The 16,756-nt window shown below is 51.7% G+C and overlaps 4 protein-coding genes across 4 annotated transcripts; all 4 read right to left on the bottom strand.

Moving 5' to 3' along the window:
* Nucleotides 1-107: 107 nt before the first annotated feature.
* On the bottom strand, nt 108-1,763 carry T069G_00641 (heterokaryon incompatibility protein (HET) domain-containing protein; the record flags this gene model as incomplete). Its single annotated transcript, XM_056167851.1, has 1 exon — nt 108-1,763. The coding sequence occupies one exon, from the start codon at nt 1,761-1,763 to the stop codon at nt 108-110; it is 1,656 nt and encodes a 551-aa protein (XP_056033167.1).
* A 466-nt stretch (nt 1,764-2,229) lies between these two features.
* T069G_00640 (protein kinase domain-containing protein) lies at nt 2,230-3,000 on the bottom strand (the record flags this gene model as incomplete). The annotated part of the gene is made up of 1 exon (XM_056167850.1): nt 2,230-3,000. The coding sequence occupies one exon, from the start codon at nt 2,998-3,000 to the stop codon at nt 2,230-2,232; it is 771 nt and encodes a 256-aa protein (XP_056033166.1).
* Nucleotides 3,001-4,986: 1,986 nt separating this feature from the next.
* On the bottom strand, nt 4,987-6,771 carry T069G_00639 (uncharacterized protein; the record flags this gene model as incomplete). Its single annotated transcript, XM_056167849.1, has 1 exon — nt 4,987-6,771. The coding sequence occupies one exon, from the start codon at nt 6,769-6,771 to the stop codon at nt 4,987-4,989; it is 1,785 nt and encodes a 594-aa protein (XP_056033165.1).
* Nucleotides 6,772-10,090: 3,319 nt separating this feature from the next.
* Nucleotides 10,091-10,927, bottom strand: T069G_00638 (uncharacterized protein; the record flags this gene model as incomplete). The annotated part of the gene is made up of 1 exon (XM_056167848.1): nt 10,091-10,927. The coding sequence occupies one exon, from the start codon at nt 10,925-10,927 to the stop codon at nt 10,091-10,093; it is 837 nt and encodes a 278-aa protein (XP_056033164.1).
* Between the last annotated feature and the right edge of the window lie 5,829 nt (nt 10,928-16,756).

The following is a 16,756-nucleotide window of genomic DNA, read 5'->3' as shown; positions in this document are numbered from 1 at the left end:
ATATTTCCAATTCGTTATGAAATGGGTGTAATCTGGGGCAATTGATGTTTGATGCTTACAACCTTGCCCCTATTTCTGTTATTCAATGACTATGAAGACTTTATTCGCTACACACTCGAATTCCCTCTGGCTCTCGGAACTCTCTCGGTAGTGCAGCTCAGATCGATGAAGTGCACAATATCCACACCCACTCTAGCTGTCCTCAATGAAGCATGCACATAATACGTTCTCCGCAAGTTTTCGTCATACCGAACTTTGACGGTCGTGTGTCTCTTTTTTCGCACGGCACTACCTACTTTATTAGCATCCCCTAGATGAGGTGCTATGTTCAAATCGTCGGGGAGCGCAACCCCGATCCACGGCTTTCCTTCCTCTTTCACACCCCCAAAAGCTAATATGAAATCACTGCAATTTGTGAAACTAGGATCCGGTCTGAAATGCGTGTAAGCAGCAAAGTCCTCTCTCCCGCGAGTCTGAAACATGTGCTGGCGGGTATCCCACTCCGTCTCGGGGATGTAAGAGAGCGGCGTGAAGAGAAAGGCTTGAGTAGGTGGTTTGACGCCCCTCCGGAAGATGAAGGAGTAGCTGAAGAGGGTCTCGAGGTAGAGCGAGCGGCTGGGGCTGACGTGCTTGGGGAGGAAGACGCGGATGCTGTGGAGGGGGTTTCCGCCGGGGGGTGTGGCGAAGCGGTCTGCTTCGACGCGGCTATAGACGCCGCCGCCGTGGGACTTGATGAGGATGCCGATGTGGCGGCGGCTTGATGATACGTGGTTGGTGGAGGTTGCTGAGGAGGTTCCGTAGGGAGCAAAGTCGACGCAGTTCATGTCCATGAAGAAGATGCGGTCGCTGACGGGGAAAAGGTCAGAGTCGATGCGGAGGCCTTTGTTTGTGATGAGGAATTCGGTGCTGAACATGGGGTCGTTGATGAGGTGGATGGATCCTGAGTTGACAAAGTCTGCGGGCGTAGAGGCGAACATACCGTGATGTGTTTGCTTCTGGTCTCCTCCTGACGACGATGGTGATGATAGCGATGTTCTCCACGCAAATAGGCTAGGGTCGTTCTTCTCCTTTGCAATTTCTTCCTGTAGGCGCAAGAATGCCCGTGGCCCTTCACCGTAGATCATTGGCATGTTGACGTCGAAGATGCCCAGCAAGCTATACGCCATGTCCTCAATGCGCGTAGTCTGTCGACTTGCCGCCCACGCCATCTTCTGTGCGACAGGGAGTTGGCTGAGTCTTGCAGGATCCTTGAGAACAGCAGTACTAATATTCGTAATCTGCGTAATGAGCTGTCTAAGAGTACTCTTCGTCCCGCGAAACGCCCACGTCTGGTCATAAAACTTGAGGACCCGCGGGGCGATGAGCTCTTGCAGCGTCCACCCTCGTGTGAACCACCGACACTTGGGCAGCTGGTAGTGAATATCGCGATTATCCGGCGGGAGGTCCATGAGCCAGGCATAGCACACGTCCGCGTGGAGGTAGAACCGGAACATGGAGTTGATGGCCTCTGTCAGCTCGGAGCTGCTGGTCTTGTCGATGCAGCAGGTGTCGGCCCAGGCGTACTGCAGACCGTCCTGTCTGGCGAGCTCGCAGAGCTTCTGGAGCTTGGTGAAGCCGCGTTTGCGGGAGCGGATGGCGTCGTGGGGGAAGTCTTGGAAGGTGACTTCTTGGTCTTCCCAGGTGTGTGAGAGGATGGCGTATTTGGGGACGTCGGTTTCGAGGAACTCGACGAGGGTGAGGGTTTCGGTGTTGATGAGGCGCATGGCTAGGGCAAATGGAGGAGGTTCAGAAAGGAATTGGTGTCTCTAGAGTTCACTTTTTCCATGTACGAGTAAGTGATGCTCATATAGATGCTAGATTCTGATAAATGCTATATTTAAACAAGGCAGATTGGGATCGATCACGGTGGAGGATCTGAAAGGATCTGAAAGGATCTGAGCAGGGGTCTATGGACTTAACCATACACGGTAAAATAGACTAGGATCCAGAGAGGCTGAGCATCTGCATCGTTGAAATAACGAAATAGTACTCACAAAAATGAAGAAGTACTTCGTTGGTTAACATGCGAATAATTGGATGGATATCCTTGAATTGAATAAAGGGGTGGAGGATCTCTTTCCTTGTTGGTCATGAGTATCATACCTTGGCGGGACCAGACACAATAGTAGCGATTTACTATGTATTATAGGGTCTGAAGCTGACGCTATTACAATATAATTCGCATGAGATCTATGTTGGAGTTTGAGCCGGTGATGAAGCGTCCTCAAGTAGAGCCTCTTCTATCTTCGAGAAGCTATAGACATCATTCTCTCGCCTCGCATAGTCCTGATTGTCCAGCGCCCATCCAACTGTCCATCTCTTCAAACCTAATTCCTCTCCTTCACGCTTACACGAGTCAAAGTCTATAATGACAGCATCATCTCCATGCATCATGATATTTGATGGGTTCAAATCGTTGTGTACAAGTCCCAAGTCGTGCAAATGGCGTACTCCTGCTTTGATCCCGAGCAAGCAATGACTTTTGTTGAAATCTGTCCCGTCTCGAAGCAATTGTGCAAGGGTTATGGAGTATCTCGTGAAGCAGAGTCCTCTTACTCGGCCATCTTTCACAAGACAGCCTAGATACTGAGCAATATTGGGGTGTGGGTTTCTTCGCAGGATCTCGCACGCCTCGATCTCAGTCAAAATTTGATGGCTGTACTCGGAAGTGTCGTGTGTATCTTCGTAATACAGAAGGCTGGGCCGCTTCAGATAGGAGGTTGAAGGTAGCGGATCGGGAGCGCGAGTGAACGTGGAATCAGCCAAAGGCCAGATATGGTCCGCGGGAATCCTAGAGATATCTAAACTATTGACGTCTATCTGAGGAATTTGGTGCTCGCGGGAATTCGTTTTGGCATAGAAAAATTCGTCATCGGCTCCTTTCAGGATGATCTTGGTGTGGTCGAAAACGAGGTCATCATCTTTCTCAACGAACGCCTCGCCGGTCTCGCAAATCTCCATTGTTGTCGATGAGAGCAGGTTGAATGGAATCAGTAAAAGTGCTTAATGGCGTGTCTTGACCCCTCAAGACAGAAGTTAAATCATGATAGCAAGGGAACGTGCAGTTGAGTCACTGGGAGACACAACGCACGGTCATGGTAGATGCGTTGTAGTCACTAAGAGCCTTCACGCAGCGCCTGGCTCCTAGACATCTCTACAGTGCCTAGCTAGCATGTCCATTATTAACAGAAATAAGAACTTGAAGACATAATGAGTCTATTTTGTCTCAGTCGTATTCAGTGGGATCATATTTGACATGATCAAATGCTTCCTCCTTCTAATAAATGCTCGAAACCATGCGCGGTGCAAAACCCATTCCTCGGCGTGGCTCTGTGGGGTCCACGCTCATATTGTGGGTTAGCGCAAGTAGTGTCATGAATCATCACAGGCGGAGTGCCAGAGTGGTTAATGGGTATGACTAGAAATCATATGGCTTCGGCCTCGCAGGTTCGAATCCTGTCTCCGTCGGATTTCATTTTTTGCTTCGATTGTATCGAGTGAGTGGAACAATCAGGCAAATAATTCTTTTTCGCTCATTATTTGTTTTTATTTCTTTTGCCTCTCATTATTCCATGTACTGTCTCACATCTTCTTAGCGCTTTTGGTGGAATTTCCCCTTTTTCTTTGTGTAATTCTCGCTGTTTTATATTTAGTTCTACGATGTATTACCCTATACAAGTATATTAAAATAAGCGGAACTAAGAGAATTCACTTGCTGCTCGAAATTGACAAGCATGTTTTATAATCAAGCATTAGGGGGATATTTACAACGTCGTCAGAAGCCCATGGATTGTGTATTATGCTGCAGCATGTTATTGAGGTCGTAAAACTTAGGCTTGGAAATTAGGACAATGCCTGATGATATGGACCTTTTTAGCCACACTTGGTGCAAGACCCGAACAAGACAAGCTGAGCTGGAAACAGCTGCCGATAAAAAAATAACGAAGATTAAAAAAAAAATTAGGGAACACATAAGCCGTTCCTCTTTTATCACTATTTCTTATAAATGACATATGCTAATTCGCAAAATAATTGTGCACATTGAATTTGACGTTTATTGTTATAACATTATTCTACAGCACAAGGAACGAGTCTTCCGAACCATATCAAGAACAAGGGAAAGCTACCTAACCAGCAGCCCATATCTGCAATCAGCCACATACTAAGTATATACTAGAAACCACAGGAATCTAGCCATAGCAGCAGACACTAGAACATAGTACCGATAATAGCAGATAGTACTTGGGTAGTGATAGACAGTAGCAGATATTCAAGAACTGGGCATCTACTACCTACTACCTAGTATACCAGTAAGACAAAGAAACAGGGGGACTTCCGTTTGCATCCTGTTCCGATATGAATCTCACGCAGTCGATCGGGTGTTGGTCAGAGTCTCAAGCAAAAGAGGGGGGGAGACTTCAACAAAGAAAAAAAAATGTCGCTTTTTTCCGGCCTTGTTTATTTCAGCTATCGCTAATAACAAAGGATTTTCAAACAAATAGAGAAGAAAAAGAGGGTGTGGAGACAGAAAACAAAGGAAAGGTATAATTTGTTGTGAGCAGCAAGAGGCCCCAGGAAAAGAATGTGTTGTCTACACTTTATAGGCAGCACTTCAATTAAAAATATTAGGAGGAGTAATAAAATGAAATAGAATGAAATGAAGTGAGAAAAGGGAAATGATGGTGTAGAAAAAGAGTGTTTGAGAGAGGAGTGGTATCGTGTGTTGTTTATGAAATGGATGCTTGCGGTGGCTTGACATCTCATCCCAAGAGATCCCCTTCTTTAAGAACCAAACCAGAGCGATTGAACAGCCCATAATGGTAACACAAAAACGTTCGAAATCAGGCAAAAGAATAAACGGATAAAAGATAAAGCAAACATATGAAGAAAGCAGTAAAGCAAAACGGAAAAGAAAAGAAAAAAAGACGAGGGAATATGGTACATGTATTAAAACACAAAGCCCTCTTGTATCAACTTATCCACGTCGCCTCCCGCCGCAGCCACGGCCTTCATCGCCGCCTCGCTCAGTCTTCGTCTCTTCTCCTGGGCCTCCTTCTCTCTCCGGGCTTTCGTCTTGGAGCTTCCGCTCGGCGCCACGCCCGTCATCAGGATACTGCCGTCGTTGGGCGTGAAGTTGACAAAGCCGATGCCGTCGCCGCCGAGGCTGATGCCGCCGCCTCCCGCGCCGGCGTCTCGCGACCTGCGCTTGCGGACGCCCCCCGGCGTGTTTGGCGCAGACCCGGGGCCTCGGCCGGAGGCGCTGCGGACGGAGGAGATGGACCCTGTCGAGCTGTGCCGGGACTGGTTGCGCATCTGGGCATGCGCCGGCGTGGGCGAGGCCGAGGGCCCGCGGGTCTTGCGCATGGGCGACGACGACAGGTTGCGATGCCGGGCTCCAGAGGACGGGGCTCGTGGAGGGCGGCTGCAGCGGTCGGTCGGGATGGGCGGCGGCGGCGGCAGATATGTCTGCGAAGTGAGCCCAATGTCGTTGACGACAGCAGGCTGCGGGCCTCGAGGCTGGGGCATGTGTATCATGAGGCCAGCACCCCCCGTATCTGGTATAGGCGCGTATTCGTACGGCAGCTCCCCGTGCTGCGAGTGCATCGCCTGGTTCATGCTGGCGTTGATGTTGAGATCCCACCAGGCGGAATCTTGACTCGCTGCGTAGTCGGTGCTGCCCCATGGCTCCGGTCCCGAGGCCGCCATCATTTGCTGCTGCCAGCCATGTTGTGAGGCTTGAGAAGCGGTATCGATGGTGGCAGTGGACCCTATCATGTTTGAAGCTGCCTGATACAGATGCTGCTCGCTCTTGATGCGGCGGTTGGAGGAGTGCATGGGTGTAGGATCCATGCCGCCATGGTTGTAGTATTGCATGCTCGGAGACTGATATGACCTCGGCGCTTCAGCAAAAGGATCATCGCAGAAGCCGTGTATGAAACCCGAGGCGCCATGGTCATAGGACGTGGGCGAGGGGCTCTCGTGAGAGACGCTGCTCACGCTGCTCTGCGCTATGCTATGCATCCGTGCGGCTCTAGACTTGATGGCCATGGGAGGATGATCTAGTGTAGGAGAGGCTGACCTCTCTATCGGAGGATGAGGCTGTTGTTGTTGCTGTTGCGGCTGCTGCTTTCTGCTCCTTCTCCCAAGGTTGGTTGCCTTGCGGATGGTAGAGGACAAGGCCTCAACCAGCTTCTTTGGTCTCTTGATGGATGTGTTGGGCGGCGTGGGAGACGGCGGGTGCGAGACAGAAGAAGTGTTCTTTTGTGGGGAGTAGAGGGAGATGTTTTCAAGGCGTTGCAGCTCAGTCTCTGACATGGACTTGCGACTGAGATGGTTGATCGGACGAGTTCCGCCGGTAGCCGGATCGGCAGCTACTCCGAAAGCAAGCTCCTGGGAGTCCAGGCCATGGCTCGCCGCAGACGTAGTCGGCCCAAGGTGAGAGGTGGTGGAAAAGAAGTCGAATTCGTCCGCCGAGGACACGACTGAAGAGGCAGTGCCTGTTGCCGCCTGATTCATGAAGAACGAATCCGGTGGTACGGTCCCTATCGTCGAGCTCCCGCCACGGCCATCGTCGACGGGAGTCCTGGCAACACTATCTCCGTCAAAGTCTACAAACTGCCCGAACAAATCGCTCGATGCATCAGACGGCAGCCCGTCTGTCCCCTGCCAATACATGCTGGCTTCCCTATCGACGGTGGGCTCGACCCGGAACTGCGCCGTCCAAAAAGCCATTGAATGGTGATCGTGGTGGCAACAGTCTCGGATTCGGGAGTGGCGGGTTGATTTTGATTATCTGTTGACGGATGCGGCTAGTATCCAGATTCGTTCATCACAATGATGGGAGGCTTGGATAGATAGGCGGGAGTGAAACCAAACGTTGTATGGGGCCGTTGGTGTTTGGCCGGATTCGATCACACAAGATGGGAAAAAAGCTTAACTGCAAGAGTGAGTGGGTGAGTAAGAGAAGTGAATCAGTGGAGTTGCGTCTCGAAGGTAGAGAAGCAAACTTTGGAAAAGAGAGGATTTGTTAGAGAGAAGAGAGGAAAAGAGAGAGAGATGTTTGGAGCCAAGGAAGTGGTGTCGGTGCATTCGCATTCTCAAGCACGGAGCGCAATCAGATGCATTAACTAAACAGCCCATCTATATTAAACAGCGAATGCTGCAAACCACACCAAACCAAGCAACTCTCCGGAAAGATACCACAGCAACCATAGCTCTTCGTTCCTCGCCGAGTTTTCCCCATACGGAAGAGGAATGCACGGGGCCGTGGCGACGCATTCCATTGCCTTGCCCCAGCTCTGTTGCCACAATTAAGACGAGCCCAGCCTCATCATGTGCCATCCCGCTAGTACGAGTACTCGTAGCTGATGGTCCACAGCGAGATCGATGCTAAGCTGGGAATCCTATGGAGCAGGAAAGCAATAAGACAAAGAAGAGAGACATATGTCGCCGCGATCTGGCGGTCGAAACCACCATGCATGATGTGTGGGGTGTACCTTGCATGAGAGTGCCTGAACATATGACCACATGGTAATAGCAACGGGCTCGCTCGGATCGGCCAGTGCACCAGACCTCGAACATGCATATTGAGAAATGAAAATCGTACACAAGATGAAACGAAGCACCGCTTGATAAGACGATGGCACTGGCCACCCTGCATAGCGGCCGCTGTGAGGCAAAGCATCCAAGTTTCCTGCCCGCGCCTCTGTGCCGACTTGGCTATGCAGTCTGGCGCACTTGCAGCCAGCTCTGCCAATGGTCTTTGCAAGAGCCAATCTTCTTCTTTTCAGCTCGTCTTCTCACGCAGCTGTAGGCTCTAGCTCCGGCAAATAGAGCTGTCAAGAGCCATGCCCGCGACTCTGGTGCGTAATGTTTCAGCAACGAATGTCATTGCCAAGTCAACAGCCGCCCTACAGGGAGAAACCCATCCTCCAACCATGAGGCTGAGCGGGGCCAGGCACCTGCTTCCGAGTTTGCGCACAAAGGGCGATGGACCCTTAGACAGGCAGGGGGAATGTCTCTCAAGACAAGAGAAATCATTATTCTTTCGTTCCACGGCGTCGATCCCTCGTCCAGGGCTGTATTGTACGAGCACGAGTAGTCATTCAGAACCCACCTTGCCACCTTTCAAAGCCCTCGGAAGCTTGCCGGTCCATCTGACACCCTCTGGTATTGGTAGCCCGCCGCGCAAGGATCACTCGATCCTCGCAAAGTAGGGCAGACAGACCATGAAAGAGATGGGAAGGAAAGGGAAAAGAAGAGGAAGAAGAAACCCGCGGCGAAGAAACGTCATCGGCACGTGGTAGAGGAGAAAAGCAGGTAGTTTCTCAAGAGAAAGACACAGCCATCTCACGTCTGTGCTCTGGAGTTACACGATCCGTGAAGGGGCCTCCATCTCGAATCCAACGGCCGTTGTTGTCCTACCCCATTGAGCGCCCGCCAAAGGGTTGGAAGTAACAAGGACCCCAGCTGCGGCCACAGGGCGTTGGACCGTTTCCCTTAGTGCTTGCACATTGTAGATGCCCGCTGATTGGGCAAAAGTGACCGGGTGGGTTGTGCAACAGGAAGCAAACTGCGCTTGTCATAACAGAATGGAGGTGAAGAAAGACAACTGAAGTTGGACGTTGATGTATCGTAATCCGAAATGAAGTTGGAGCCCTTTCCATGTTAGCTTCGGCTAGGAGTTGTGGCAAATCAACGGCACAGCGTAGGCGCTCACCGCCTGCACTTAACAGCGGAAGAACAGGGTGCTAACGGTGCCGCTGAGGCTGTCAGAACTTAGAGGCGCCCAGCGGTGTCGACGGGCGCCCAATCAGCGGCTGTACCAGAACCAGAAGCGCCAACACTATGGAGTGCTAGGAGGATGGAGCAGGTACCTGTCCCGAGTCCAAGCTGGCGGTATCGCATCAGCCGGTCAGATGGACGGAGACACTTGCGATCCAACCGCGTCGGAGCGGCCGATTCAGGCGCCGGGGGAGCATTTGCATGATTCTGGCCTGGCTGCACCTGGGTGGAAACGCAGAGGGCAAATAGATGCTGGCACCACGTGGACTGAGGAATAACCTGTCCATGTACGAGGACGGAGACGGAGACGGAGTACGCACATGTCATGCACTGTACGAGGACGGAGGCGGGCAGAAGAGAGCGGGGGAGCAAGAGAAAGAGAGACAGACAGAGACAGAGAAGCAGAGAACGGTAGGAAATGTGAGGCGGAGATCATGTAGGTAGGTAGGTAGGTGACATTGTAAAGCATCAGAATCACATGTGAACAAGTAATACGAGCGGTTGATACCATGTGAACACATGTGCTTTGTACGAAGATGTATTTCGCAGCAGCAGCCAATACCTATTATATACATTCAACTACCTCCGTATTCGAGATTGAGCGCTGTAACCCAAACGCAAGCATCAATCCTGTCCCGCGTGGGGGATTCAAGCCACGCGCTGGCCAGTCAGGCCACGTCCCATCCAACAGATTGTTCCCAGTCCCAAAAAGCATCCCAGCCTGCATATCCGGAAAAACGCCGTGCCCAGTCCCTTTACCAAGATGCACCTGGATGGATCCTCCCATGTTACGCCATCTTCCTCCCCGCCTGCACGAGACGAGTCAGTCCCGAGTATTTGTTCAGCACCCTGGTCGTCTGTCGCTCATGAGTCCCCCCCCCCCCCTCTTGTTGCTGGAGGTGGAAAGAGGGCGCCAATGCTCTGTATGCTTGGAGGAAGAACGAGAAAAGAGAATGAAGAAAATAATGTAGAAAATAAGCCAAAGAGATAAAACGCCGTTGTATATAGTACGTGTCGAACGTTGACATCTTTTTTTTGTAACCCGCTAAAATGTAGAGTAAAAACAACAATTTGAGAAGCGAAGAGCTGACTTGTGCCAGAATTCCGTGTAGTAAATGTAAATGCAATTTGTGAAGCCCAAAAACGCCGCATAATGTCGTGTCTAAGTCGTTGTCTGTGAAAGAGGCAAGAGTATAAGGTGGAGAAATAGTAGATGAGCTTCAACGGCTGTGCCGCTGCTTGTGTGAGCGGGTGCCTTGCTTCGTTATCAAGATGCATCCGCTGCGGGCGCCCGTGATTGACTCAGCTCACGGGTCGTGTCCCTCGACGTCCGCAGTCTGTGCTCCTTCTTCTTGTGCGTCCGCTTCCGCATGCGAGGGACATTTCGTACAAGCTTTGGACAGCGCATGGCCGCCTCAGCAGACGTTGTGAAGCTGAGAACGCCTTGGTTTCTCAGGGCTCCAGTAAGCCCACTCGATGGCTTCTCGCCCAACCAGGGAAATTCCTCAGGTCCTTCATCGTAGCCCTCATCGGCCTCTATGTCGTCTTCTGCCAGCTCAGTAGGGTCGATCTCAATGGCCTGGACCGAAGATGAACCTGTGGACGAAGGAGGGGAAATGGAATCGGCTTGGGTGTTGGCCTGCATCCTGGCAAGGACCCTAGCGGCAACGTCCGGGTCAATTTTCGTCTCGGGTGCAACGGGGGCAATATAAGGCAGAGCTGAGTATCGTCTTGATGGACGGATTTTCTGAGTACAGGGCAGTGCGGGCAGTGAAGAGTCGTCGCCCAGGGTTTCATCATGGTCAACATCCATGGCATTATCAACCAGAAGCGGCTGTGATTGTGGAACGAGGGGTGGCTGTTGGGTACGGGATTGGTTTTGCTGTAAGAGGGTCTGTCGGCTCATGCGGCGGGAAAGAAGCTCCATGAGAAGGCTGTTTTGGCTTTTTTGACGCTCCCGGACCCTAGGTCTAGGCATCGAGGGAAGATCCGAAGCCGGATCGGTAGCAACAATGGGCAAAGCTCCGGACATGGCTGGCGTCTGGGGTAAGATCACCTCGTTGGTGTTAGAGGCGCTGCTTGGTGAGGTACGCTCAGGCTCCATAGTGGTGTCGTCGTCGTCGTCCCGTCGTCTTGGTGAGGGGTCACCTCATAACAAAGCATTCGCAGGTGAGTCTTGTTTAGTCCAGAATACTAGTTCGCAATAGCTGCCGATGGCTGTTGGGTGAATTATCCCTCTGTCCCCGCCGGTTAGGATGTCGTCAGGGTAAGGATGTGGTGGTAGTGTTGCTGGTGCTGAGGGCGATTTGCCTCCCTTTGTCGCAATAGAGGCTTCGTAAGGTATTACTAGCGGTGGTGTAGAGGAGGCGACAGTGAGTATACAAGACTTGAAGACTGACTACAATGTACGAGTATGTATGGGATCAAATGGGAGGGTTTGGGTGGAAGTAGGAAACGGCCAGAGATTGGGGGCGGCTAAGCTTGATGTATGTTGCGGGCTGGCCTGGAGGGAACATTGACATTTGATCAAATTGAAAGTGCGAGCCCCGAGCTAATAGTGGCCTGGTGAAAAGCTAAAAACTCCAGGTCTTTGTCTGCTCGGTACCAGCCCAGGGTACAGTCAGCAGCAAAGACAGCAGGGCCCAGCGCTATATTCTATAGCGACAGGACATACTGTAGGGGCGTTGAGCACCCACTTGCCGAGACACGGTGCGCCATGGATGCAATTCATCACAGCGGCGCTGGTTTGGTCTTGGTAGCGACAAGGCCAGGGATGGCTGAAGCCCTGGGATGCGTGGCGGGACCAGTTCAATGGCTCCCGACCCCCCGGCCAGACCAGAGAGGGAGGGGGGAAGCATGGGAGATGGTCCCGAAAGATGGGTGCAGTCAGTCCATGTCCAGACTGTGGGAATGGATGGATGGATCATGACATGAACCGAGGCGGCCGTCCGTAGCGCTGGGAAAAGCGGAAAAGCCCACATCAACTGATTCAACTGGATTGCGGCCACGGCTAGACCACAAGCCGCCTAGCCTGCGCTCCTGGGCGTCGGCCTGAGATGGTGCCAGCGATCCGCTAATAGGGCAGTTCCGGATGGACGAGTTGAGTAACGCCGCCCGCGATAGCGTCGGGTTGTCTGTTTTAACTCCTCAGCCGGTCGATGATGGAACGGGCTGCGCTGGAGACGAAGGAGTGGACCTGGGCTTCTAGCCACTGGGCCTAACATTGATGGAGAGATCATTACCGTCCCAAGGGAAACGAGCCCCGCACGCCGCCCCAAAACCAAGACATTGAACATTTGGCGAGCGATTGAAGGGAGAAGGCTTGACGGCAGTGGACTGGAACTTTTGGAGACAAAACGTTGAAGAGAAAGCCAGCCAGCCACTTTGGAGCATTGTTCAAACTCGTACAGTATAGTACGGTACGGCACTGTATAACTCCCGTCTGTAAGCTGCATGTCCAAAAGAGAACCTGGAATTGAACATCATATAATCCGTAGAGTCGCAACCAGAACGCTGGAGTTATTGAACCCTTAATTCCTGCAGCGAGCGACAAGGACCAGACATGGAATCCGGCCGCGGACGCTTCGTGCACATCCGGGCAAGGCCTCGGACCCGCCAACGGTGTGCCAGGCCCCCTAAAGACGCCGAGCATGAGGTCTCCATGGTGCACGTTCAAGCAAGCAAGTACATGTACGGGTCCGGGTTCTAAATGCCTGCGAGCGCTGTATGGAGCAGGCTGTACTGAACTCGTACATGGACATGGACATGGACATTGCTACTGCTTTGCGCCTCCATGCATCACCGAAAAATTTCAATACAGCCTCTCATCCCCTTGTCTGGTCTGTACGAGTACATACTGTAGCCTGAGTGGGAGCTATGAATGCCTGTGCTGTGCTCGTTTACAGATGTACGAGTAGTGCGTGTTCATACATGGAGCCTCATGCACGTCAATCCATGTGTACAGGTGCTAGTGATGTCCGGTGCAATCTCTGCACTAAAAACAGCATCTCACCTTGACAGCCTCTAGTCCAGCTACGTAAAGAAACGGACCCGACACGCACAAACTCCGCCGACTCAGACTCAGCCCATCTTCAGCAACACTTCAATCATGTCCGACTCGTACTACTACCGTCGTGCTACTGTACGAATACTGCCACAGACGTTGACGTCCATACGATTGCCTTCCATACTTAGCGCATCCAGGTTGGTTCGGTCGCACTTCCATTTTCCCCTTCATCGCCTCTCCGCCAAGTGGGTGCCTCTCCCGTCACCCTGTCTGCCTACGTTTCCTCCCATCTTCTCTATACTGTACACATGGCGACCCTGTCAAGACGAACTGCATGATCACATCAATATCTTCATCTCTACTGCGCCCCTAATGCACTGGACGGACCCCCATGGTACTGTACTGACACCGACGGCCTCTCTAGTGCTCTAGTGCTTCACTGCTCGCATTTGCCACTCATCCCGAGGGCTTGGATCCCTTAAAGCTAGGTTCTGCACCAACTGTCAATTCCAACAAGCTGCCAAGATGTCGAATCTATCCGCTAGTCCGTCCGCCCATGCTCCATAACTTTCCTTTTTCTCTCCCCAGAGCCCACGCTACAGCTGGGATCGGTCACAAAGATTGAAGCTTGCTGGGATAACCCGGTGTGCCAGGCTGCCGCGCCCTCTCCTCTGTTTCTTCACCTGGTGACGCTGTTAATGAATGATACAAGGATTCTATCCCAGCAGACTGGCTCGGCGCCTTTGCGAATGGGGCCTTTGATTGGTCAGATTACGAGGTTGCCAGGATTTGGCTCGGCACCCGTTTCCCATCATGGCTTACTCTCAACGAGCGCCTTGAATCATAGGCTTGCTCGTAATTCGTACGTATGATACTCCGTGCCTGGGCCAGTATCAACAGGCGCTCGAGCCAGCTACTAACCCCAAGAGCAGACACGTCCCTTCTCACCCTCGATTGCATCGATGATCAAACAAATGCTACAAATCGGGGGGGGCAATGCCACGTTATTTTGCTTGTTGCCGAAGCGCGAGAAGCTCATCTCGCCCATGCCTAGACGGTACTAGAAGCCTGCGCTCAGATCGAGCTTGAGACGCAAAGCCCCTAGCAGCTAGTAATGACGTTCAACGTAAAGAGCATGCAGTGCGGAGCATGGATGGCCACATGGACGGAAGCTTGCGCGGATTCGTTCCGCTGTCCATACTTTGCTTGCTGATTGGCACACTGGAAGTCTAAAGACAATGTTGGAACTGAAACGGGAAGGGCCGCCTCTTCCATGTGTCTATAGTAATCACGGACGATTGATCATTGTTTTCTTTTCATCAGCTGCGAGTCATCTCAGACGATTGAGCATTGTTTCTCTTTCATCAACTACAAGCACAACTCCTAGTCTTCCAGGCTTTCCCCAAGGAGATCCCTCTGGGCTATTCGAGTTGTCCGAAATTGGGCGACAAAATGTTCGCCTGTGAGAAAATCCACGAGGGTAAGGCACACACGCAGGGTTCAGATACGATTTACGAGGTAGGACTCTGCTGCATGACCGCAAGCGCATTGCATAACACGTGCTTTTAACCTGACCCCATGGTTTTATCATCCTAGCCTTAGTTATCACGACCGCGTTTACTTTACTGCCAAGCAGGCAATAATGTACTCCTTCATGTCGGATCCCTTTCCCGTGGACCGAGTGTTTGGGTTAAGGACACCGGCTTCTCCATGGGGCGCCCATGCGATTGTCGTAGCAGAGTGCCTCCAAAGACCAGGACAAGTACTCGTACGAGCAAGGTTGACTCTGCAACGTGAATGCTGCCGATTCAGCTAGCTACTATTTTTGCGCACTGTACAGACGAAATAACACCTGCCTCGTGTCATCTGTTTCGCGAAGACCGGTGTCTAAGCACGATGAAGCAGCTCTGGGGGTTTCCGATGGTAATTTCGATCCGGAAAAGAAAAGAAAAGAGAGGAGAAAAGGATACGCTTCAACTCCCCCCACGCCAGCTTTTCGTTTCGGCATGGAGTCTGCACGAATCCTAGCATTGAAGATACAGACGCGTGCCTACCTACTTCTTTCGTGCAGTGCTCAAGGATCTGGTAATACGCCGTACTGGTGTTACATCAAGAACCGGCCATCGACTCTCAGGAAATATTATACTACTGGACACCACTAACTACTCCATGCCTCCTGTAAGCTTGTGCTCATCAAAACTTGCCCATTTTCTTTCTAGTTCTTATTTGAAAATGTTTATATTCATGCCGGCACTGCTGCTGACAACACCGGGTCCGTCATATGACAAGTGCCGGCGGAGATTTCCTTTCCTTTTCATCTCATTTCACTGCATCTTATTTTGTTTCTTTGGCTTTGTCCCCTGCCCTCTATTTCTCCAGGTGCCTGGGCGAGCCATCAGCAATCATTGCAACGCAGTATTACGCAGTCTCCAAATCCGGCAGTTTTAAATAAGACTGCGATCCATTCTGTTCAGAATAAGCTGCCCTGTTCTAGGGTATGCTGGCTTGTTGCCGTATCCTCGTTGCCTCCCTTACCAGGAGCTTCCCGCCACGGTCCGCGTTTCCGTGATCAGGGGATCTCAGGGCCGATATGTGGCGTCGCTTACAATCTATTTCACCCTGGACCAGCCAGCGGGTTTAAGAAAACTTCGATGCCGAAGACCTGTATCCAGCATTGTGGTTGTGATTACAAACCGTGGTCTCGTGCAATTACCTACTGTTGTGAGCGGCCCTCTGGATCAGTCTCTTACAGAATCAAGGACATCATGTACTTCCAGGGCATGCGTATAATCGCTGTACTTGTACGTGCCTAAACAGAGTCTCTGTAAAATGCATAGAGCAGGTCGTGTTACACGCTTTTCTGGGGAAATGCAACATCCTTCGTTGGTCCAACTTTTGCCAGACGGCTCGCTTCCAGCTGTGAGGTTCGTCGTCATCCAACCACCAGAGCTGCCCAGCCGCTGCTTCTCCCGAGGCTTCGGTTCCGGATCAAAGCAGAAGCTCCGTCGTCGAGTCAAACGGGTAAACACGACTCTAACCGCACTGAGACGGTCCGCTCGAAATTTTTCCACCCCTTGTCGGTCGAATTTATCCGCGAACCAGACTTGTTAACAATAGGGGCAATGCTTGCTCTCGTGAGCGAGTGGCATCCGGAAGGGATCGAAAGAGGAAATCTTCTCCATTGCCAGGGACGGGTAAGCTTGCATGCAAACAGCAATACCGGCAAACCCCTGGATAGGCCCAGCTGCTCCATAATAGCAGATGGGGACGGCTCGCAGCCAACGTTACAAGCAATCCGCCTAGCGGAGACATATCTTTTGTTCATCGCATGTTTCGGCCGAGCATCTCTGACAGCAAGCCACGATCTTTGGGCACGCACTTGGGACGGACCGAGGATTTGTAAAGCAAAAATCAAAGCTCAGCAGACATAATCGGGCACGGCTACTAACTTCTCTTGGCTCTTTTGGGGTCCTACCTGTTACTCGTACATATTGCTCTAATTGGCCGAAATGGAATCCGAAGTCATATTCAGCAACTACTACTGTCGGGCACTATCTGTCACTCAAGCGGCTTCAAGGAAACAAAAAGGCTAAAGTAGGATTCACGGGGATCGCTTCCGGATAATACCGTTGCAATAGCTATGGAAGAAGAACAAAAATCTTTCCGAAACATGAATACATTGGACACCGACGCTCAATCTGGCAACTAACTAGCATGTCCTCCTCTCTCTCTTCTCTCCCCATGTCCAAAACGTGGCCGGCCGCTTTCCTTCGAACTCACTTGCAAAAGTCGCGCAGCATGCGGCCAGCCTTGCTAGCGTCCTCTGCATGCAAGTGAACGAGTTTGACTGATGCTTCCAGAAGAAGCCGTGGAGGAGGCATTTTAGGCATCTCTTCCGGGCTGGCGGCATTTGCCATCGTGGCCCCC

The sequence above is a fragment of the Trichoderma breve genome, chromosome 1, assembly GCF_028502605.1.
Source record: "Trichoderma breve strain T069 chromosome 1, whole genome shotgun sequence".
NCBI lineage: Eukaryota > Fungi > Ascomycota > Sordariomycetes > Hypocreales > Hypocreaceae > Trichoderma > Trichoderma breve.
The sequence above is the reverse complement of the archived record's forward strand: the minus strand, read 5'-3'. Positions and strand labels throughout refer to the sequence as shown.